The sequence below is a fragment of the Pezoporus occidentalis genome, unplaced genomic scaffold (assembly GCF_034315485.1).
Source record: "Pezoporus occidentalis ecotype Australia unplaced genomic scaffold, CSIRO_AGI_Poc_V1 ctg98, whole genome shotgun sequence".
NCBI classification, from domain to species: domain Eukaryota; kingdom Metazoa; phylum Chordata; class Aves; order Psittaciformes; family Psittacidae; genus Pezoporus; species Pezoporus occidentalis.
The window spans coordinates 3,485,487-3,508,342 of record NW_026916347.1 but is presented as its reverse complement, the minus strand read 5'-3'; the positions used below and the strand labels follow the sequence as shown (position 1 = coordinate 3,508,342).

Sequence of the window (22,856 nt, the reverse complement as noted above, 5' to 3'; positions counted from 1 at the left end):
GCAAAAGGTGTTGTGACTTATATACCAGCATTATATAGAACTGTTACTCTACTGAGATCTTCACCTATTCTCCTCAGTCCAGTTACCAAGAACTCTGAGATGATCCACTGCAAGATTTCTGGAATATTTTACATGCTGTAACTTCCACTTCTCAACTTGTCAGATGCAAATACAGAACTGGAATATTCACTGTAAAGCTGGCTCAAGAGTATCTTGAGTACAGTAGCTTACGTAACTTTTTATATTGGTTTCATCAAAAGAAAAACTTCAGTCAACATTTGGAAGAGCTCTGACAATGCTCTGCTGATTATAAATCTGTTATGATTGCTTTTTTGGCAGCCAGATTAAGTTTACTGAGGCATTAACAGGAAGGAAAACAGAAAGGCAGGAGGCAGCAAAATGAACACTCTCCTAGACAACACTGCCAGACCAGGACATAAAGAAGGAAATGATGCAGTAAAAATGATGTGACATGGAGACTGCTCAGGCCTAGGTGAGACAGCTGTTATGCTGCGACTGCAACACAGCATGCTGAACACAAATTCAGTGTAACCTTGGGCTCTTCCTTCCCATCTGCAGTAACCATCTCATGTGACTGTGGTTTTAAGAGCTGCAGGACAGGGATGGCCCTTGGGATGTGTCTCTCGCAGTCAGGTTAGTCAGTCCTACTGTAACACAAATCCAAAGTATCTCCTAGCAAGTGACAGAATCTAGGATCTTCTTTATAGCCACTGGTCACAAAACAGAACGGGAAGCAGCGTTTTGTTTTGTTTTTTCTTTACTGCACAATTATTCTCCACAGGCCCCTGAAGGTAAACTTCACCTGCTGTTTGCAGCTGTAAGGTTTAGTACAGAGATGTTTAAAACTTGAGGAACCATGAGCTATACTTTCAAAGCATACATTCTTAGAATGTTTTTTAATTAAAAAGGAATGCACTTGTACAACTGAAAATTTGTTAGAAACATCATGTTGAGTTTGCACTATCTTCAGAAGACCTAAGACAGGGTGGAGAGAGAGTCTCCTGACCTTGGCCAGAAGCCCAGCATGACCTTTTAGGTGTGGTGAACTACCATACAGCGGTCTCATTCCCACAGCTTTCCTCACTTGAGCAGCAGAAGAATTCTTCTCCAGGCTAAATAAAGTAGTAAGGGAGGAATGGGAGTAGCTGGAGGGAGAAAAATGTCTCAACACCGGGTAAAGATGGGATGGAGGTTCTTGTTGATAACTGGTTCAGTCCTCAAGCTTGAGTCTTAGCTTTTTTGCAGGCTGGCAGTGTTTCATCCTCCTCAACCTTGCGAGGCTTCTTCACTGTGTACACTATCCCACAGGCACTCTTCCGAGTTTCTGGAATAATATAAGCAGAAGCTGTAGTACCTCAAATAAAATGACACATGCATTTAATGTTATTTCAGGTGCCCATGCCCCAAAGCACAGTTCAACATGTTTAACAGCCAGCCGGTCAGCACTTACAGCAGGTAAGCAACCTGCATAGGCAGGAGCTGGGGATACGCTGCACTATGGAGGGGGGAAACCCGACACTGGGTGTAGAATTACAGCAAACATAAGTGAAAACTGAGGTCTGTGGTGGCTGAGGGGCTGCAGACACACAAGAACATAGGAAACCAGGCTTAATCAGTTCAATAGGCTCAGGACACATTCTTGAAGCACTGTCAAAAGCATTTCTGAGCAAAACATACTGTTCTTCAAAAAAAAAATAAATTCACATAGGCCAGGATTCTTAAACAGACTGTGCTGGCACAGCTCTGTTGGCAGAGGCTCCCCTATACATACCAAGTAAGTAGCTTTATGGTATTCAAGAATATTTTATTTACAGAACCCTCAGCATTACCATAAAATACTACCGTGTGATGTTACCAAACTCCTCACAAGTTTGCCAAACAACCTCGTGAGCCCAATCCAATTTCATAACTACTGGTGGGAGGCTTCTCCACAAAATTTGAGGTAGAATAGATTCTCTACAAATACTCTGTTAGCAAAGAGGCTCTCGAAGAACCCTGCCAAAATGTACTGACTTATTCTGGGCTAGTATTCTCTGGGGACAGGGAACCAGTACTTGCTATTTAATCAACAGATGATGGTCTTGAGAAATTCCACATAGACTTGACAAAAATTCTTCCCATACGCTGTCTCTGTGCTGGGGAATAGCAGCTAGAGAAGAACCCCATTCTCAGAAACACCAAGACGTCAAAGCTACCTGCTGTGAATTACAGCAGGCTCAAGCCCCACCTCTACTGAAACAAGTAATGTAAACCAAATCCTACTGTGCCTTTGAAACTTAGAGCAACTTGTTAGGAAGGTGACCAGAAATCACACATACCCAACAAACCTTGACAGAGGCAGGCATAAAGAGCTACATGTAACTACTCAGCCACAAAGTTGAACTGCCCTCAGAATAAACAGCAAAATCAAGAAAGACTGAGAACCAATAACTAAGCATGTGAAAGGGAGGGTATGGATGAAGAAGTTGGTGCTATGGTGGAAAGTAAAGGTCTAAACTGATTGCTGGAACATCAACTTTCACATCTCTGCTGCACTGATACCAGGGCACAAAATACAACTGGGAACCTTTTGATTTCCAGTGAAGGGGGCCACAAGCTAAATTTCCACTTTCTTAATATTAACAATGGGCAAACAGAAGACAGCTACTACGAGCTGCCTCTGCTGAAAGCGTAAAGAAGCAAGGTTTGTTTCAGCACAACACTTCAGGCCACTGTATACTATATAAAATTTTTTTTTCCTAAGCAGCAAGCACTCAGGGTATTTGATTTTGCATCGTTTGAAACGGTCCAGACTGAAAAGCAAGTGAAAAACAGACCACATATTGAAGCATCAGAAAGAGAGATGGCAAAGGTTGTTTCCACACTCATGCTGCAAGAGGGTTAAAACAAAATGCATCCTGATTTCCTCGAAGTCTGTGACACATTTTCTGCTGGTGCTACCAAGATCAGCATTCAACCCTTTCTGAAACAAGGGATGGGATAGTTTCACTAGGAAACACAACAGGCAGATCTGTGTTTTGGCTAAACAGTTTATGAATCGCTAATGTGGTTAAGCAAGTACTCCAGTACAGACAGCCCACTCAGTTCAGCCACTGGTTTGCTAACACAGCAACTAGGGAAAATAAAACACCCTTGCCACACAAGCTCCTCTTCATGCATTGGACAAGGGAGCTAAAACCCCAAACTGACTTACTCTATAAGGTCTCAGGCCTTTTGGAAAATATGCATTAACATGAACTTAGTTTAACAAATGCACGTTACTTAAACAAGCTCGCATGTGCTTTTCACTTACCTCCATGAAGCATGGTGGCTCTGCAGTTGGTAGATACGGCTGCCTTGGCTTCACCTTCTGACAGGCCAAACAGCAAACCTCTGTCACCTTTGCTCAGGATCAAAATGCACAGAAAGGAACAAACAAAACAGGGAAGTCCGTCTGCATGGTAGGTTTGTTTGCTTACTCCACAAATAACTGGGAATTAGCGAAGCTGTAACTCAAAGTGACATTTTGCATAAGGCTACCCAGAGGCAGGGAACTGAGGCACCCAATTCTCCCAGCTGCAGTTCCCCAGCAGCCCTCCTGGAATGCTCCTGGCAATGTTGCTTTTTTCCAGACAAGGAGCCATACTTTTGAAAATAAAGGTCTGCCATCACGGGAACATTTTTATGTGAATAATAAGCAAAAATGTTACCCCATTAAAAAGCTCCGGTCTGGGGGAAGGGCACTGTCTGATACAAAAGCATTATGCTGAAAAGTTCCCATCCACCTTCAGCAAGGATGACACCAGATTAAGTATGCTAATTTGGGTTGAGCCTGACTGCTCTTTTTAAGAGGGAAGGAAATGTTGGGCATAAAATCTTTCCAGGCCACACAACCTCCCACACAGTTCTCATGACTCAGAGCACGCTCCTTCCCTTTGAGGGGCAGTCTAGATACATGCTTGTCAGCCAAGGAGGGGGGAATAGTAAAAATAAATCTGAATTCCTAAAAGAGGGGAGAAAAGACACTCTCCTTGGTTTCTAGAACATAACCACTTAGTTACATATGTGCGGGTAAACAAGGACCGGAAAATTCAGAAGTAACCAGCATTCTGATAGGAACTTTATCTTTCTTAATATAAATTCAATTTTATAGCTTCTACTAAAGATGTGGCATCTTGGAGATCACAGTGATAATTTCTGGTTTGGTTCACAGTGTCCATAGATTTTGGTGTTTTTTATTCATTTCCCCACTTAAACCCACACAGTATCAATACATATCACAATCAAACATACCTGTAGCTGAACAGAGACATTACTATTTAGTGACTGCTCATGCCACCTCAAGACCAAGATGTTGCTGTTCCCACACCCACTCAGTCTCAATTCATTGAACTGGTCATCAGCAATCATTACTGTGTGAAGTTCAAGGAGTGCAAAGGATAGAAGTATTTCAACACTGCTTTGAACTTTCATCATGTTAATAGTAATTGCTGTCTTTTACTTGAAAAAAGGATACAGATTAGCCACGTCATAAGGACCTCGTAGTTCTAGAGGCTAAAACGAAACAAAGAAGGTTGGACATGGCAGGGGACTGGAATTAGATGATCTCAAGGTCCTTTCCAACCCTACCTATTCTATGATTCTAGATGTGCATCCACTCTCTCTCAGGCTGACACAGTGTGACCAGCAGGACAGGGACATAAGGAAGGCAAGATTAAATACTACATAATAGCAAACTGCTGAAGATGCACTAGGAAGCCAAGCAAGTACTACTATTTTGGAAAACACAGTCCTCATCTGGGAGAAAACTGTCATGGAAAATACCACAGCAGCAAAGAAAACCCCACCCAATCAAAAGAAAAAAACCCAAACCCACAATACAATTCTTTGGCAAAACATTGATTAAAAAAACATCCACAAGATGAAAATAATATTTAAAATTACAATTTATTTTCATGTTTAATATGCAATTAGAGCTCTATTTTCAGGCACTGATAAATCCTCAACTTGTTCTGACTTACAAAAAAATAATCTGGGACTTACCCTTTCAGCTGCACTAGATATGACAATATTCTAGAAAACAAAAGAGAACAAACATTCATCTGTCAGACAGCATCAAGAAATGAAAAAAAAAACAACAACAAAAAAATCAGCAAGCTGCAAAGACTTTATGAGCATTACCTAAGTTCAGGCTCAGAGCCCAATTAAACATCAGAGCATCTGATGCCTTCAGAGTTAGTGAATTCGAGCAAGGTGTGGATCTTAATCTGGGGACATGAATAAACCCCGGTCATCCCCTTGGCCCCTACAGAGAGAGAGAGGCACAGGGACAAGACCCCCTTTCAGTTACACTTTCACAGACAAATGTGAGATGAACAAGTACCGCACCTTTCAGAGGTAATAGATTAAGCAATATAAATGTCAGAGTGATGGCATTAAGCCAGTATCTCTCATAGTATACTTTAAAGGGTAAAGAAGAAACACAGAGCTGTACACACTGTGTTAAGTGCTCCCTTTATCTACACTAGCTGAAAAAGGCCTCACACAAATGACAACTCAGCCTGAGCTGTAACAGAAGAAGACTTAGAAGTGGAGTTCAGGATCTCCCAGCACCAGCTTACAGATAACTGCCTTTTGACAGCTTGGTGCTCCCAAATTTTCAGCCTACTCCGTGCTGCAGTACAACTCAATCCTAACCTCAGCATTCACGCTGGCTTTAACTGAACTCACACTGGTGTCTGAAGCTAGTGGCTGCCAGTTCATGCCATACACTCACTTCCATCAACACTGGCACCCCCAGGAAAATCAGCAGGTAGAGACACATCCTTCTCCCCCATAGGGTTTCTGCAGAAACTAACTGCTTGGGGGCTGGCAGATACCACAGCTTAGCTGCCAGTGCTCTCCTGTTATTAAACCTCCAAGGATGCTCACTCAGTGGGTGGCTGTTTTGCACAGGCGGAAACCTTGAAGCAGCAAAAAAAAAAAACCCTTGCACCTTTTATTATACTGAACGAAAGGCTTTGGGAATTCCTGCTTGAGTGGGTGGGAATGAGCAATTGTACTGAGGCAGCGAAAGACTTTCCCTCTCTGACGTCAGTACCACCAACACATCACACCGCCCCCAGTTACAAGGTGGGGATTTTGATCCCTTCCTTGAACTGCTTTGCTTGTCCTGCCACCTCCCCAGCACAGACAGCAGGGCACACACTGGAAGAAAACACTGTACGCAGCTGGAACTCAACACATAAAACAGCTATTTGCATGGAAATGACTGCATGCTCATACTGTGCCCAGGGTTTCATGTGCTAAGGAGGAAAGTATGGGACAGACCACTCTACCTTAGCATGAGGAAAGCCAGAAGCAGAAGCAACACCCACAGAGTGACTTAAAAGCACACATCATGATGGAGCCTAAGACATTTCTTTCTGCATAGTTCACCTTTAAAATGACTGCACTACGGATCCCCAGGGTGCTTTTGTGCTTCAGCGGTGCTGACTGCTAGATTTTGCTGTGAAAATTCAAGTCTCCTGCTCTGAGGTGTAGCAACCGATGCCTGCCTCCCAGGCTCAGAGAAGCTCCCAGAACAGCTGTGCAAGCCATCTTCAACCAACACAGGATTGTAGTTCACTGCTGCACATTGGAGATATACTCCGCCTGGTTCAAAGGCCTCCATTATGGGATGGGTAAGATGGGAGGAGGCAAGAGCAGACAAGAAAAGCACTGCTAGCAAGTGAAGGAGAGGCAAGCAAAGGCAAATCCAAGTGAACGGCTGAAGGGAAGAACTCAAAGGCAAAACATTATCTCCCCAGGTAAAGGAGACAGCAACTTTCAGTACACTGCTTCAGGCATAGTACCTACACTCAGTTACCAAAACATGTGAGGTGATGGACTGTGGCTATGCACACCTTCTGTCTGTCAATGAAGGCGAGTTCTTCCCTCATTGCCTGCACATTTCAGCATGTTTGAAGGATTCTGCTCAGTGCCAGCTCCAAGGATACAAGTAAATTTCTGGAAATTTCTCTGCCCTGCTACAACAGAGGAGGAACAAAAGGATCCAAAAACTGCTAAAAGTTCAGCAGCTACAGGTTACAGAAGGCAAGGGCTGCATGCCAGATGCCAGTGCAGACTATGGGTCAGCCATCTCTTGTCTCATTAAAAAAAGGCCTTTCTATAACTGATGAAGACAACCTGCCAGTGAGAGCTAATAACCACCTCTGCAGGCCCACCAGGTACTGAGCTTGAAGGCAAGAATAATGGTGAAAAGTAAAGACAAGCTAACAGTTCCAGTCCAGTTCCAGCAGTTCCAAGCCAGCACTACCAGTGCCTAACAGCAACTTGTCATGTCCAGTTAATTTACCTTGCAGGCAGAGATGACGCACTAGATTGTCAGATACAGAAAGAAAGAGCACTGTGCAGACTGAGCACCCAAATGTCTCTCTTGCTGTGTTCACGATGGCAACTCAACTGATGCTTTTCAATAATCACGAGACGCATATTTTCAGCTGTGCACAGGAGAAAGGAAACTGGCAAAAAATGAATCCCAGAGAAAAGGGGGCTTGTGTGTGGGTACTTCATCTCCAAGTCAGTATTTGTGCAATTAGCTCCGGAAAGGCCATGAAAATACCTTCTGTAGCACCAAGGGAGTTTGTCTGACCCACTCTGCTGTCTATAAAAGAGGCCGCTACGCCTGAAGGGAACCTGAAGGTAACAACAGATCTGCTTTTCATTTGCCTTCCTAGCTGTATACCCCACTTAAGACTAGATTTGCACAGGAATGCCAATTTTGGCTTTTCTGGACTACCTAGCTACAGCAAAGGCCATTACTTCCAATAAAGGTGGTGGGAGCTATAATCTCTTTTAACTTGGATATGTATTACGATATGCTTCCCTGTTAAAAAAATCCAAAACATGGCCTGAAAGGACCCAGCATGACAGGCAGATCAGGCCGGTAGCTGGGAGGAGGTAAGGCATGAAAGCAATTCATCATAGGCATCTCAGCTGCAAGCATTAGTTCTTCCTTGGATTTCAGTAGCAGGGAAGAATGCAGTTATTTTTACTATTAAAAATACTATTTAATAGTAAAATACCTTTACTATTAAATTTACTAACTATTTAACAAAACAAGATTTCTACTTTTTTATTATTATTTTCTACTCCCCCATATTGAAGGTACACTATTAAATAAGCAATTTTGGTCAATTAGAAATAAGAAATGTATTTTAAAGAGATGCATGGGTTTCAGTTCCAGGGCAAAACCTTAGGTCTCTTGACATTTTTTTCCCCTTTTGTTTTGAATAATGCATACATTGTACAACAACAGATAGACTGTTCTGAAAAAAGAATCTAACAGTTTGACAACTTAAGAAGAAATCATGCAGTGGTGCATGGCTGGAAGTATCTGGAGCTAGAATAATTGTGTCCTTGTATTAGCAGGCAAAGATTCAGTCACAGCTTCAGAAACCCCAGCATCAAACTCATTTAAAATGGCTCCGTCTATCCAACTCCAGAAGAATTTGAAGTGAATTAATTAGCTTGCTTTCACATTGAGAGCTTACCTTTCCTTTGCAGATCTGCATCAGGCTGATCGCATTTGAAATTGTGTATCTTCTCATTGTGGAGTCTTTGATGGCAGGCGTATAGAGAAGTTCAAAGTAAATGCCTCGATCTATTGCCTTCACATGAAAGCGAGTGATCAAAAATCAAAAGCAGAGAAGCATAACAATCTTAACAACTGCTGTCTATTATTGATATTGCTTATTCTCACTTCAACTGTACTCCATACGAAAAAAGTTAAGATGGAATTGTTCCAGCAAGAGCACAGCATAGCATAGCATGCAAGGAGCAGGCAGCAAGGTTTCACTGTACACCAGATATGTGTACTTGAATCTTGGGATGACAGATAAATGAGGTTTAACAAACAAAGAAATACTAGCCATTTATCAGTTGTAACTGGCTTTCCACTTTCATAGAGTTGAGGAGAAAGTTAGCTACTTCTGGTCAGAAACAAGTCTTGAAATTTTGACAACTCTCCTCTAGCCACACAGCCTGCTGTTAGGAAAACCACTGGTTCCAACAGTACCCATGACTTGCAGGTGAGGAACTTGTCCTTGCATAAAAGCAGCAATACTGATTATTTGTGACAATGTTAAGTAACAGTGAGTCACAGGAGAAGTTTGAAATAGTAATACTGATTATATTTTCAACTGCTTTAAAATGTTTTGCTATCTGTTAAAGTACCCCACCAAAAACCCAGTATTCCTGTTTTTGCAAACACACAGGGAAAGGTTTATCAACTTGTTACAGGACATAGTGAATTAGCAATAAAGACACAATTTAAAGCTAGTTCTTTGTTCCATGGCCTAAACTACATTTGCCTGAAATTTTACTCTATGCATTATACTCATGTTATCAAGAAATGCTGCAATGCTAGTATAAAAGAATCCAGTAACTGAATACAGACGGAATTAATCCAGCTCCTACCCAGGCATGACGTCTGCATGCAAGCACAACAGAAGCTATGTACACGTGAAATGTTTTAAACAGAACTAGTCCAACATCTGCAAACAAGAAGAGAAGCCTGAATTTATCAAAACCAAAACAGGTGATGGCAATACACCAATTTCCAGTCAAGCAGATTTTTAACCTCATCCCCACCGCTTCAGCTGCCTGCCAATCTGTCTGTCTGGCACCACAACAACCAAAACTGACTGCCCCAGGATGCACAAAACCAGCCTGACAGACAGACTGCCTTGAAGCTGGGAATGTGGAAGATGAGAACTAGCTTGTAAGAAAAATGTCTCCTAACACAGGGCTCCAAGAGCTACCCTTGGTCTTGCTGGAGCCAGGTCAGCTGCTGGAGTTTTAGCCAGCTAGGTTACTTTCAAACAACATTTCATATAAAATTGTTATTTCAAGTGGAATGTTAAAATTCCCAGCTTATAGTAAATTCCAAAGTATACTTTTGCTGTTTCAGAATAATTTCTAGTTAATTTTTGATTTTAATTCTTGAACAAACTTTCTGTAGAAAAGGAAGTAGGGTTTCTAGCCAACTCCAAATTTGTACTTTTTTTCAGCACAAAGGACTACACCAGCCAAGAATGCCCACATGGAATGAACCCTGACATATACTCAGAGGCAGAAACTAGTTCACTGAAGGGCATGTTTGGATTAAGCTTTCTGGCAAACCACCAACAGTAGGCAAAACTGTATTACCAAAACATTTGATCCATGCTGATAGTCTTCTAGTGTCCCACAGCAGATATTTACCAATTCCACATGTGGCTCATCTGCCAAGACATTTTTTTTGTCTAAATATGGATGCAATATAGTTTTCTTCCAAATAACTGCACAAGATCCCTGTCCCAAATTAATACTGTCATTCACATTCTCCTATCTTTTAAATCACAGGGCTATTTATCTATTCTGACACAACTGTACCACTCCTGGTATGGGAAGCAGCTCAGTCAGCAATCACACCACATCTCACTGCTTCGCATACTAGTGGCCTTAAGGCTCTGTTTCCACTCCTTGGGAAGACCACTTCTGCCTTCTCAAGTGGGGAACAGGGAGGAGAAAAAGAAATAACATATATCAGTGTGTATTAAATGCTGCAGCGGAGGCCTTGAAGTGAAGGACATCTGAAACAACACTATACATTATGGAAGAAAATAAAAGAACCATGTGGATGGGAATGGTGGGAGGAAAATGGTAGGGAATTAGACTGACATTAAATACAGAATTTAACAGCAAGAAAATAATTTAGATATAAATTTACCATATTCACAGGGGGCCTTCGGAAGTAGAATGGCAGTTTTTCTGTTACATTTATGCATACCAGATCCACGTCTAGAGTTGTGCAAGCGATCTACAGCAAAGAAATAGGAACATATTTTTAGATATGCCAAAAAACCACATAACCAACTTTAGATGCACTAGTATTCTCCTTCATCTCTTAATGCAATAAATGTCTCTCCAGGATGAGTTCAGTTTTAAAGTGAAGAGGTACTCTGTCTAGCACGTTTGCCAATAAAACAGCAAGGCTACAGGTGCAAAGCTTGAGCATTTTGGGCTTAAAACCCAAGCCTTCTTTCACAGAACTACTTTTCCAGTAATATAATGACCAACCCAAAGGCAAGACTTAAAGCTTTTTCTTTGACTAGGACATGCAATGTTGGTTTTTGGCAAAAGAACTCATAGCTAATGAAGGAAAACCCCTATTTGCAAAGGGAACAGCCCACGCACTGCCTCTTACCCCATCACTCTCTAAATCCAGTGCAGTAACTGTTTGTTTTCGGGACTGTTTTTACCACAAGCAGCCAAGAAAAGACTGAAAGAAAAGCAGAATTGGTGTGCTCCATGCCCAGTTCTGGGCCCCACTTTCCTGGCTGGGTGGGTAACATACAGCTCTTCCTGACGCTGGAGGAGTCTGAAGATGGCATCAAGTGTTATAGTTTCAAAGCTTAGCTTTGAACTCACCACTGTATTAAAAGATAGAAGGAGCAAAGAGAAACGTGGAGAAGAGAATCTCCACACTGACATACAGAGAAAATTAAATACACATAAAAGTGAGCGCGTGATTTACATATAACCTCATGCACAGAAGATATGTAGGATATGTAGACATATGCCTACACCATCAAGACAATTACACAAGGCCAGATTAATGTCTGCAAGCAGCATTGTAACAAAGAAGATAAAAAAGGCTGAAGAAGTTGAAAAGGAATTTTAATGCACAGGGGAGCTGTGCATCCAGAAACCTGCCAGCAACTGTTCCAAATACACCTGAGCCAGGTGCCAGCCATTCATCCCTCCTTGCACCAGCACAAAAGCAAGAGGGGTTGTGGGGAGTTCCAGGGATGGGCTGCTCTAACGCAAGGCAAGCTGTTGCTTTGCAGACTAGTCTTCTACCGGTTTGTTCACATGAACTTTGGATGGGGATGAGAGCAAATGCCCAGCTTTAGGAATGCTTCTTAGCTGATACCACTCCTCTTAGACAGAAGGGCCGCAGCATATGTGCAGGCAATTCAAAGATCCAGAAAACCACAAGGTTTTTTATGTTAAAGTGTCTCTACCCTTCAGACTAAAATTTATCTTCATGCCCTACCTTTACCAACTCTGTTAGACAGAACACAGTTGGAATCTATTCCATTGAATTAGACTTGCATGCGTAAGTTTAGCACTACTACAGCCAGTTTTACTCCTTTTCTTATGTGGAATACAAACTACTATCTAGACAGGGGTAATTCATGGGAAAATGCACAGAGGAAACAGCTCTGAATCACGTCTTACAAAACATGTCAGTAAGGCCATAGGAAATTTACAAAGAGAGAAAGCTGAAAATGAAGGAAAGCAAGAATACACATCAAAATATACAAGTTGCCCTATGTGATGAGAAAACAAGTGCTCCTAATCAGCTCCAGAAACACTGGAAAACTCATTTCCATTTTGCAAATTAAGCACAGTGGGAAAGGGAGGAACCCAAATGCCAGGATATCTACACGACTCCAGTGACAGGAACATTTCAGAAACCACCACCAAGAAAAAACAAAATTAAGAGTCATATTTCCCATAAGGAGGAATTCCTTCATTGCATGGAAAATTTGAGAGGAGATTTCTCCAAACACTCCAATGTTCAGCCTAGCTTTGGATCCTGGACAAGTCACACACACAGGCACGTTAAGGCTACCCTGCCTGCTGAAAGGATCTGAAGTGCAAAACCTCATAGAAAACTTCACAGAAAATGATTCGAAGCAGTCGCACAGCCCAGCGCCTGCCGGGCCACACCGTAAGCAAGAGCCCCATCTGCTGGGAGACTCCAGACAGCCAGGAATAAACAAATTCGCCACTGCTTGGATGGCCTGAAGAAAGTTTGGGCAAATGTTTTAGGAATAAACACTGAAATTTGGCTTTGCACTACATCCTCAGAGTTGTATGTGCAGGCTTTTTAGATACGGGTGACTTGCTAATTGCTTACAAACAGCAGGCAGAACTAATATTAAAACAGTCAGAAATCTTAAAAAGCAGAATTTTTGAAAAGCAACAGGCACAGACCTCATTACTAGCAAGGAGTGGGCATTCCTGTTGCAGCCCAAAACAATCCTCATGGGAGACTTAAAGGAACATGTTCTACAATTATCTTGGCAAACATAGCTTACTCATACCCCTGAGGATACAAATTATTTGGAGAATTCGAGCACATCTTTCAGTACAAATCAATCACACTGTTGCCAGAGATGGCAAGAAAGAGGTGAAGAGTGGCCTTCAAAAGTATTTTACAACTATTCACCTCCCTCACATCCCCAAGAGTCCTAAAATCTTACAAGGGAAATAAAAGCAGTCAGAAATTAGTTTCATTAAGCTGTTAACTATTATAATTAATGCTCAAATTCTCCTACTGAAAGATGATTTAAAGTTCACTTTATTCTACAGCCTCTTGCTTTGAACTTTATTTTTCAAAAAGTAGGGGAAACAGAAGAATGGAATTTTAATGTGTCAAAGCAGGTACTCAGCAGTACTAGAAAGTAACTTTAACCGACTTTGAAAACACTACCAACAGACTCAGTTTTATACTGACAAGATCTCCTTGAAGGTAAATTTTGCAAAGAGATTCATGTTTCTTTCGGTGTTCCTGTGTCTTCATCATGCTGCTTTAAACTGTATGCCTGCTTGCTGTGTGCCAAGGCTAGCAGAGACAGGATGTTTCCACTTACTCTTCCAGTTCAAAGTTAACGTTATTGTTGCTGAGCTTGCAATAGGTCAGATGTCAGAGTTTGGGGTCTTGTAAGAAAAGCATTCTGACAAAAAGATAACTTGCTTCCAGATGCTCGAGTTGATCAGACCACTCACATCAGCTGTTAGCAAGTATCTGAGAGAAATTTAGTTTAAAATATAAGACACATGGAGATAATGCACACCTATCATCCAACAAGCCAAACTGAGGTCATTCTGCCCTAGATAGTGGAATTTTATATTGGAATTTATATATTGGAGTTTTGTATACTGTTGATACAGCAACACCTTCAACAGCTCAGAAATTTTGTGGAAGCAGTTTTCAGTTGCAAGTCTGTGCTGAACAGCCAGGATAAATCTGAGTGAGAAAATGACCATCTGCCCTTCAAGTATTTCCCCTGAGGCCGCTCTACTTTCATACAGCCTCAATGGTTTTCCCAGTAGGCAAAGTAACAAACACATCATGAAGTGACAGTGGTGAAGCTTCAACCTGATAATCCAAAACACTCAAAATAAAACCAGAAATCTCAGTCTAGCAATGGAGTAAGGGCCATTATGTTCAACTGGGCATGTTTACATTTGGAAATTTTATCTGTTCTTAAGATGCTGTGACAGCTGGAACTAACTCCGTCTCATAAGCTCTTGCTCCTCTTTTGATTTAAAATAACAACAAAAAAAGGAAAATCTAAAGAAAAAAAGATCAGCTATTCATTTGGACAAACTTCCAAGCGAAGTCCTAAGGCTAAAAGGAAGAAGCCAACTCTCACAACCACACTAATTCCACTTTAAAATCCTTCCACTTTCCCTGGCATTTCAGAGACCAGAAGACAGCAAACGCATAGAGTTTGAAAAGTTAAAGTTCAAAACTGAAGTTTTCTACATGCTGATAGTATGTGTGTGTGCGGATATATATAAGAAAAAAGACATTTTTCCTCCTCACTAGAGAAAAGTACTCAATAGAGTACAAGGCACACAGACGAAACCACAGTGCAGGGGCATACAAGTCCATTCATTAGGTAAATATTTCAGACTGTAACCAGTCACCTCAAAGCTTTGCAGCCTCCTGCAATCCCTCCTAACTTTCTCAGTTTATCAACTGACCAGGCAGCCCGTGTTGCTTAATTAGCTCTATGACACGCAGACCTGTATAAAATGGCAAATAAAATCAAAACAAAGCATGTACTCAAACGAGCCCAGGCACTAAGAGTTACCCAGTGAGCATTGCCAATCAGATGACTTTACTTACATGGAACAGTTTCTCAGTCTTCGGAAATACTGCTATGATGTCATATAACCTTATATTTGGAGATGTTGATCTCTACAAAAGGTCAGAACAATTACTATCTTGAATTCTGGCAGATGCCAAAGCTATGCACAATGATTATTACCAAAATAATGAGAAAAAAAAAAATCCCCTTTTCACTTTCACTACTAAAACAAAGCAAATAATCATCCAGTTACATAGTAAATCTCTGATGTGAGACATGACATACTGTGAAGTCATTCATTCTCATTTTGAGGCTTATCCCACACACCTGGTAAGGCACTTACACTTTTTGCTTTGATCATGTAGCACTAAAACAAAAAAAGACACAGGGCTTCCTCACAGCCTTCTAGTTTACATACAGAAGTCCAGAAATGAAAGAAAAAAAGAGTAACAGAACTGTTGTCCCACACTGACAAATGATCAATAGAAGCCATATCCAGTCTTGTAAGCCTGCATCTCTTCATGATCATGTTATTTGCTGAAAATGTCATATAAGAAACCAATGCTGAGTGTCCTACAAAATCCACAAAGTTTTCCCCATACAATTTCAAAAGTTTCATTCATTCATTGATAAAAGGAAATAAAAATTGGAAAATTGATGTACTAAACATACTTACCAAGAGATTACAGTGGGAAGGATCAGAAATAACAAGCGTTAGCCGGGTTAAAACTTTAATTCTTTTAGATGTCCCCTATAAAATAGGAATAATACAAAAGACTTTAAAAAGTTTCAAAGCAAAAATATGTGATGACTTTGACCACTATAAAAGAAAATGGTGCCTTGTTCATATTCTTTTCTATGTTAATTTTCTGAAAGTCTGAAGTTACACTTTCCAATTTTAAATTGATCTGTTTGATACTATACATGCCCTTCATAAAGAAGGGCTTACTCTGTTTTTCTGAAGAAGGGTGGAAGGACAGAAGGCATAAAATCATGCAGAAAACCTGAGTATGTTTTAATACTGCTATGGTTCCACAGGCAGGCCACAGCTGTGTGCAAATTCCTGAATTAACATACATAAGCAATCTGAAATAGAGACTCGGTTTATTATATCCAAATGATGCTCCACCAAAGCCAGGAAGTGATTGTCAAAACTCAGTTTTCAAGAATTACAGTGTAATTATTCAGCTACAAGAAGGTTCAAAATTCACACAAAGCAATTGTTAAAATAATGTTAAATATAATGAATAGCACCTACTCTAACACTAGTGTATTGTTCTTCTAATGCTGGGAGTTTTAACAATCAACCAATGGACAAATTTATCTTTTCTGCTTAACATGCAATACAGAAAATCACATATACAAACACACCAAAGTAAAAAACGTAACCCAGAATGACAATACATAGATAGAATGTAACTAGACATACTTGCACAACAGGCAAAGATGGAAACAACTCTGAAGGAGATACTGGCTTGACAATTTCCTTAAAAGAGAACAAAAAGTTACTCAAAATGTCAGGAGTTAAGTTTACAGTATAAACAAAAGCTGTGTTCCAATCCTAAAAAGAAATTTGCAGTGCTAACAAAACTGTATCCCAGGGACAATACATGGACCATATTAAAAGTTAACTCCAGGGCAACTATACTAAAATAGGAGTTCTGTCATAAATTCAGACATTTGTACTTGCACCTAGATGTGCATTCTGCAGATAAGGCTACCTGGGAACATGCAGCGAGGCATGTAGGTTTACAAGAGAAAACACACTTAAAACAATCCCAACAAAAATTACCTGTTTCTTTTCTTTAAAATCAATGACATGATTGAGAGCAACCGCAGAATATCCCACTGAAAAAGTAAACACAGTAAACTAATGGAAACAAACCAACCTGTGTTAAACACTCATTACTTCAATGTCTCAGAATTAATAATCACATGCATATTTGCCTTTCACATTATTTCTCTCTGAAGATTAATTCTCCCCAAAAGTGCCTTAAAAAATTATTTGCCTTTTAATACGTTCCAGTCCTGACAACACTTACTGAATGGCAGAGCTTTATGAACATGAATACTTAGGAATAAGGTTCCCAAAGACTCTGCGCTAGTTTGGTCCTGTTGATATCTTTCTTTAGGGAAAATGGTTAAGGACATTCAAGGCAGTTGTTAAAGCTACAGACAGTGCAGAGCTGGGAGAAATACAGCTACAGCAGAAGGAAGGCAAGGTGAGCATTCGAAGTGATGCTGAACAAAACTGACTGAATAGATCTCATTCGGCAGGGATCAGGGGAGAAAGTCAAACTGCCCCACAGACGCTTGGCAGGCGGAATGTGGCTGTACAGCAGTTTGCAGAGAAAGAAGACTTGGGCCATAATAAACTGCAGGGGGAAGGATGTGTCCACGCGGGTAAGAAAACCAAGTTACACTGGGATAAAGGCAGAGACAGACCCTGCAAGGCTCTCCTCGCTACACGGAAACTACACGGCTTTTCTCGCTACTCGGCATTGGGAAGACCTCAGTCCTGGTCACTTCACTTGCAGAAAACCACAAGTTGAGGGGGAGAGCGGAGAGGAGCGAGGGGAAACGCCGCCCGCCGGGGAAGCAGGAGACCAGATGTAGCCCACGGGGAGGGAGAACTGCCCCCGGAGACTCACACTAGCGTGCCGGAGCTGGCGCTCTCGTCCCGCCGCCCTCCTGGCTGGGCCCAGCTCAGGCCCACCCGGCTCTGAACCGCAGCGCGAGCCAGAGTCCCGCCGCCGCCGCCCTCCCCGCTCCCGCCGTGCCCGGGCAGGGACTTACAGTGTGCTGCGGTCTCCAGCAGACCCTGCAGGGACTTCTTGTCCGACCCCTGCGGGAGGTTCAAGTCGGCGAAGCCAACCATGCTGAGCGCTGTGCTCAGATGGGCCGCGACTCTCGGCACCGCCCCCAGCGGCCCGCGGCAGTCTGGGGCTTGTAGGCCCGGCCCTGCCCTGAGCGGGCAGGAAGCTCCGAGCTACCGGCGGCAGAGCCGCAGTTTGTCCGGCGGTGTTCGCTGGCTGTGGTCGCAAAACCGGAGCAGCAAAGGGAGAGGATGTTTCACGTCTTCGCTGTACTCTTCGATCGGAGGTGCTCTACCAAAGGGCCGCCATAACGCAGGGGAAAGCCCGTGTGGGGAATGTGTCAGATCCCAGGCGGAGTGCTGAAAATCAAACCTGGCTCTGAGGAACACCACGCTTGGCTCCGAAGGGGATGGGATCTGGCTCTTGTCCCTCCACACAGCCAAGCAGAGCAGGCCGAGGCACACCGCTCTCCTCGTCCCCACCAGGTGGAGCAGTTACCTCGCTCGACTGACGTGTTACTAGTTAAACTCGTTGAGCTCCATCTCAACACTGCCAGTAATAAAATCCGAATCATCTCTAGCTATTGAATGGTCTTCTCTTTCCTGTGTTAGCTAAAAAAAAAATTTGAATTAAAGCCCCAAGCTCCCATGTCAAGAGATACCCCCTAAACGGCAAAAGGATTGAGGAATTGTGGTATGCTAGTAACCAAATTCACTGTGTAGCACTGTTAAAAAAGTACAAATATCTCTTTCTACCATTGATTAATAGCACAGAATATGTAAAATACAGGTGGTAATTACCACTAGGGGTTTTTTGTTCAGCAGCAGTTGCAGACAGCAGGTCTGCCAATTCCTATCCAACTCCAGGGCCTCAGCTGGGCTGGGGATCCTCAAATTTCTCTTTCTTCAAAATGGTCTAAATGTTCACGAAGGGAAATCTGTGCCCTCTGGAGCTCCAAACTCTTACTGAGGCAAAACTGCTTCTAACCAAGGCCAAGGCATCAATGCTGCCAACTCCCTGTTGTTGGTACGTCCCTGCTTACAGGATCTGTCCGTGCAGCTTCTGCCAGCTGTGCCTGGGGACTTATGGTTCATTTCTACCAGAGATCCTGTGGTTTGTAATGGATGACCAAGGAACAATAGTGCCTTCTGGGCGTGTTTCTAGCCTTGCTGTCTGATGAGTTACAAAGACCTGGGATGGTGGTAACAGAGAAGCTACTTCTGGGCTGCAGAGACTGGACTAGGAGCTCAGGGTCCTTTGTTCTTGCCACATCTATGGCAACATTTTGTTCTTGACAATATTGGGTCAAGATATTTCAGGAAAGGAGCTCTGGTTTGGCCTATCTGCATCTGGAAGGGGCAGATCAGTCAGCACTTGTAAGCGGCGAGGAGAAGCAGACATGCCAACCCAATATGGGTGATAAGCAACTTCTAGTTTATTTGTGACGCAGTTCACACATATATAGGAGTGGTATTCAGCCACTCCTTCTTGGCATAACAGTATTGGTTAGCCCCCACAGCTTCCTCCACATTCTCCTCCCAGGTCCGGTCTCCGGCCACCTGTGGGGGCCACCCCCTGCCTTGCTTGCACAGTCCTCCAGAACTCTATGGTTCTGCTCTTAGAGTCATTCTGCAACAAGCACTGCTTCTCTGCTTCAAACAATCAGCATATCCTGACTGGTATTGTCAAGCTTTTCTTTGATGTGGGTGAAAATGGAAGAGCTCAAGATACAATTCCAGGTTTTCTTTGGCTGAGCATATGATGGAACATAATTTGTCTTAATGAATGTAAGAAGCAGACCATAAACATGCATCAGTTATTTTTGAATGGCCATGGTGCAGCAGCGGTCAGAGTCATCGAACAGGATTAAGCAGCTTTTATGTCTGGCAATATACAAGCAAAACAAACCTTTCCTCAAGGCACTTAAAATGGAGAACATGTAAACAGATCTTCATGCAGAACATCTGCACAACCCTGTTTGCTGTAATGGTGTAAGAATCTGAGTATGAAGCACTTTCGCCATCAGGTATCATGAATCATGTATTCAGACCAGTGTACAATCTTATATCCTGCATGAATAATTCAAATCTTACTACTTTTGTTCAGGCCAGCCCCACTGACCTACTTAAAATATCTGTGGTCCTCACTGTTAAGCCACAAGCTTCTACTGTGATTTGTTTCATCAGTATGCTGAAGATCTCATGATGGAGCCAGATCTCCTCTGTCCAGGTGTTTTCTTTCTCAATATACATAGACCTCAAGTCAATTCTTTCAGAAATTTGCATGCAGGAATCCTACCAATAGGGCAGCCCCTGGTAGCAACTCTTAGATTTTGTTTTGCTTTAGTATTGCATTTAACACTTTTAGGGAGCTAATGTCTTATTTGATACTGTCTGTCTCAGTAACGTAAATGTCACGGTCACTTTTATCATAACCTCCCTTGTAAAGGTGCAGACTGAATTTTCAGGGCTCTGTTTTTCTGAGCAATACATATTTTTTAGCATAAATTTCACTTTGTTTGTTTTCTTTTCATATGACAGCTTGCTGTTGTTTGTATTTGCTAGTTCCAAAAAGAGAAGACATGATTTCACATTTAAGTTGCACAGATGCAAGTATTTATTTTGACGATGATAAGAAATGCCAAAGATGAGAACGGTTACCTCTCAGCTTTACTGCTACACACTGGTGATGATTTATTTTCACAAAGATTAGAAAAGACAGAAAAGAAAACTGCAGCTGCAACATCTTTGCTAGAAGTTGGACAAGAGTGTTATTTGCTGAACAGTACATGCTGGGAATAAAAATCGAGGTTTCACTAATATTTGTCCACGGAATTCTAACCAGCCTCTGATAAATATTCTAAACATTTTGACAACGTATTTCCCCAAGGCAAAAGAAGCATATACCTATACTTTATTTATTGTCCCCAACAGCAGGTCCTCACCAGTCTTATATTTGTTTCCAGGAAAAGAAAACAGAAGGAAAAAAAAAAATTACCTCAGGCAAATGAAAACAACAGTTTATGAAGACAGATTGGTGCACGCAAGAAAGGACAAAAATGGGTATGACAAAAAAGGAAAAAGAGCAAGAAAAAATATCTATTTATTTATTACCTTGTATACTCCTGTTGTGTCACTTTCCTGCCATGCATCCAAAGCAGAATTGTTTAAGAAGTGGAGTGTAGCAGTGCCTTTAAGCTCTTATGCTAAGGTGTTTTCTAGAGGTGGCTGTGTGGGGGAAAGAGTTACCATGCCGGACTGTCAATGCTTTCTCCTTCACTGGTGAAGTTCCTGTGCTGCACTCCTTGACCCATTTCAGTCAGTGTTCCAAGTTAGTGAAGACCTGCTGTGTCAACAGACTCTGCAAGCATTAAGTCCTCTGGAGAGGGAGGAAGGATTTAGGGTTGAGTGCAAGTTCTTTCAACACAGACACTTTAATAGATACACTCTGGCCTCAGTAAGTCAACATGTGCTGGGGCCTTATTTCTTAGCTAGCTCTGATGATGTCTATCTTACCTTACATCACTAACACAGGAACAAAGAATTGATACCAATACCCTCTGTTATAATCTACTCTAAGTATGAATCACAAATGCATAAGATACGTGACTAACATTATTTCTGGAGGAGGGGAAAAAATTTTTAAAAGTTAATTGTTTTTTGAGAGGAAAATTAGAAGAAAATGTTTCCCTTCCCTTGCTTTTTTTTTTTTTTTAATCTCGAACACTTTTTATAACAAAAATGAAATATCAAAGAAGAGATTTGCAAATAAAGTACATTATCAGGTGTGAAAAAAAATAGCTTAACTTCAACAAGTGCATGAAGAAGGATGAACAAGGGCTTTAGCACGGAGTCAGAGGTATACAGAAATATGAAGAGAGCCTAAATTACTCAAAGGACAGGATGTTACTAAACCCAGAGAGAAAACTGATTTGATATTTATTGAAGCCTAATGGAAGGTCAAAAAGTAATATCTTGGGGAATTAAGGCAGAACAAGTGTCAGCTTGTTATTCTTGCCACCCAGTCATTCTGTGTGTTTCATTTTTGTATGCTGTCTGGAACAGCATATTAGAATTTGTAAATAGGGTCACTGAGGACAAAAGCAGGATCTAAACTTGGAAGAATCAACTCCTACCTTCATGTAGCATTATTTTAAATCCATAGAATAGATGTAGCACCATGGAGTGATGGACGCTCTCTGCTTTCCCAGACACTGGGGATGTGGAAGCCTCTAAAACCCTCAAGGAAAGCCCCTCACCAGATGCAGCCCAGTCCTGGAAACTGGCATATTATTCTAGATGTGTCCTACTGAAAAGCTTTCAAGGAAAAAAAATTAAAGAGGTATCAGCTACTTCATCTTGCCAAGGCTCCATGTTTTCTCTGCAATAGTAAGCAAACCCCTTCCTATAACAGCAAGCAAATTGACTTAAATTGGCTTGTCTCTTCAAAGATAAAATTATGAGAGTAAATACAAAAAATAGGAACATATGACCTTTGAGAAGGAAAGAAATCAGCTACATTCAACGAACTGCATGGGAATTTAAAGCACAGAACAAAATATGAGGCTAAAATAGTCCTTTCAAGTTGGAATGGGTAAGAGTAACATGCAAATGATCCTGTACATCATCCACTGAGTACACTTAGAGAGTCACGTTCCAGGAGTATATTGAAAAGCTGTCAAGAAGAATGACTGACTTAATGAATTGTGTCAACACATTTGCAGGAAGCACCGGCTTATAATTTGCTCTGCCTTAGTGACATTTTAAGTAACTGAAAAATTGCTTTTACAGTGAGTATTAAACTGTACAATGTTATCAGCTTTTATGATACAAAGCTATTTTGAACAAAATTTACCCGCTCCCTATCTCCTTAGCTGTACTTCAGACACTATTTTTAAAAAACTTATTCACACAAGGAAATATTCTCCTTTCTCCACATTTTGCCTGAATCCTTTAACTTGTTTTGATGTACGCTTTCACTTCTAAAGATCATTTTCTTTCTAATATTTGCTTGTCTGAGGAGGAGGGACAAAGGACTTGCTTTATCACTTTGGAGGGGTAAGTCACTTGAAGCTCAAGGCTCATGAACATATTCTGGGTGGTTA

At 41.6% G+C, this 22,856-nt stretch overlaps 1 protein-coding gene across 1 annotated transcript; it reads right to left on the bottom strand.

The window, feature by feature from the left end:
• Positions 1-213: 213 nt before the first annotated feature.
• RPP30 (ribonuclease P/MRP subunit p30) lies at positions 214-17,890 on the bottom strand. The gene is made up of 11 exons (XM_062606707.1): positions 17,733-17,890; positions 16,729-16,784; positions 16,366-16,422; positions 15,613-15,687; positions 14,975-15,046; positions 10,775-10,864; positions 8,556-8,672; positions 5,044-5,073; positions 4,517-4,554; positions 3,314-3,393; positions 214-1,345 (listed from the first exon to the last, which is right to left on the bottom strand). The coding sequence occupies exons 1-11, from the start codon at positions 17,812-17,814 to the stop codon at positions 1,239-1,241; spliced, it is 804 nt and encodes a 267-aa protein (XP_062462691.1). The 5' UTR covers positions 17,815-17,890; the 3' UTR covers positions 214-1,238.
• Positions 17,891-22,856: the final 4,966 nt, after the last annotated feature.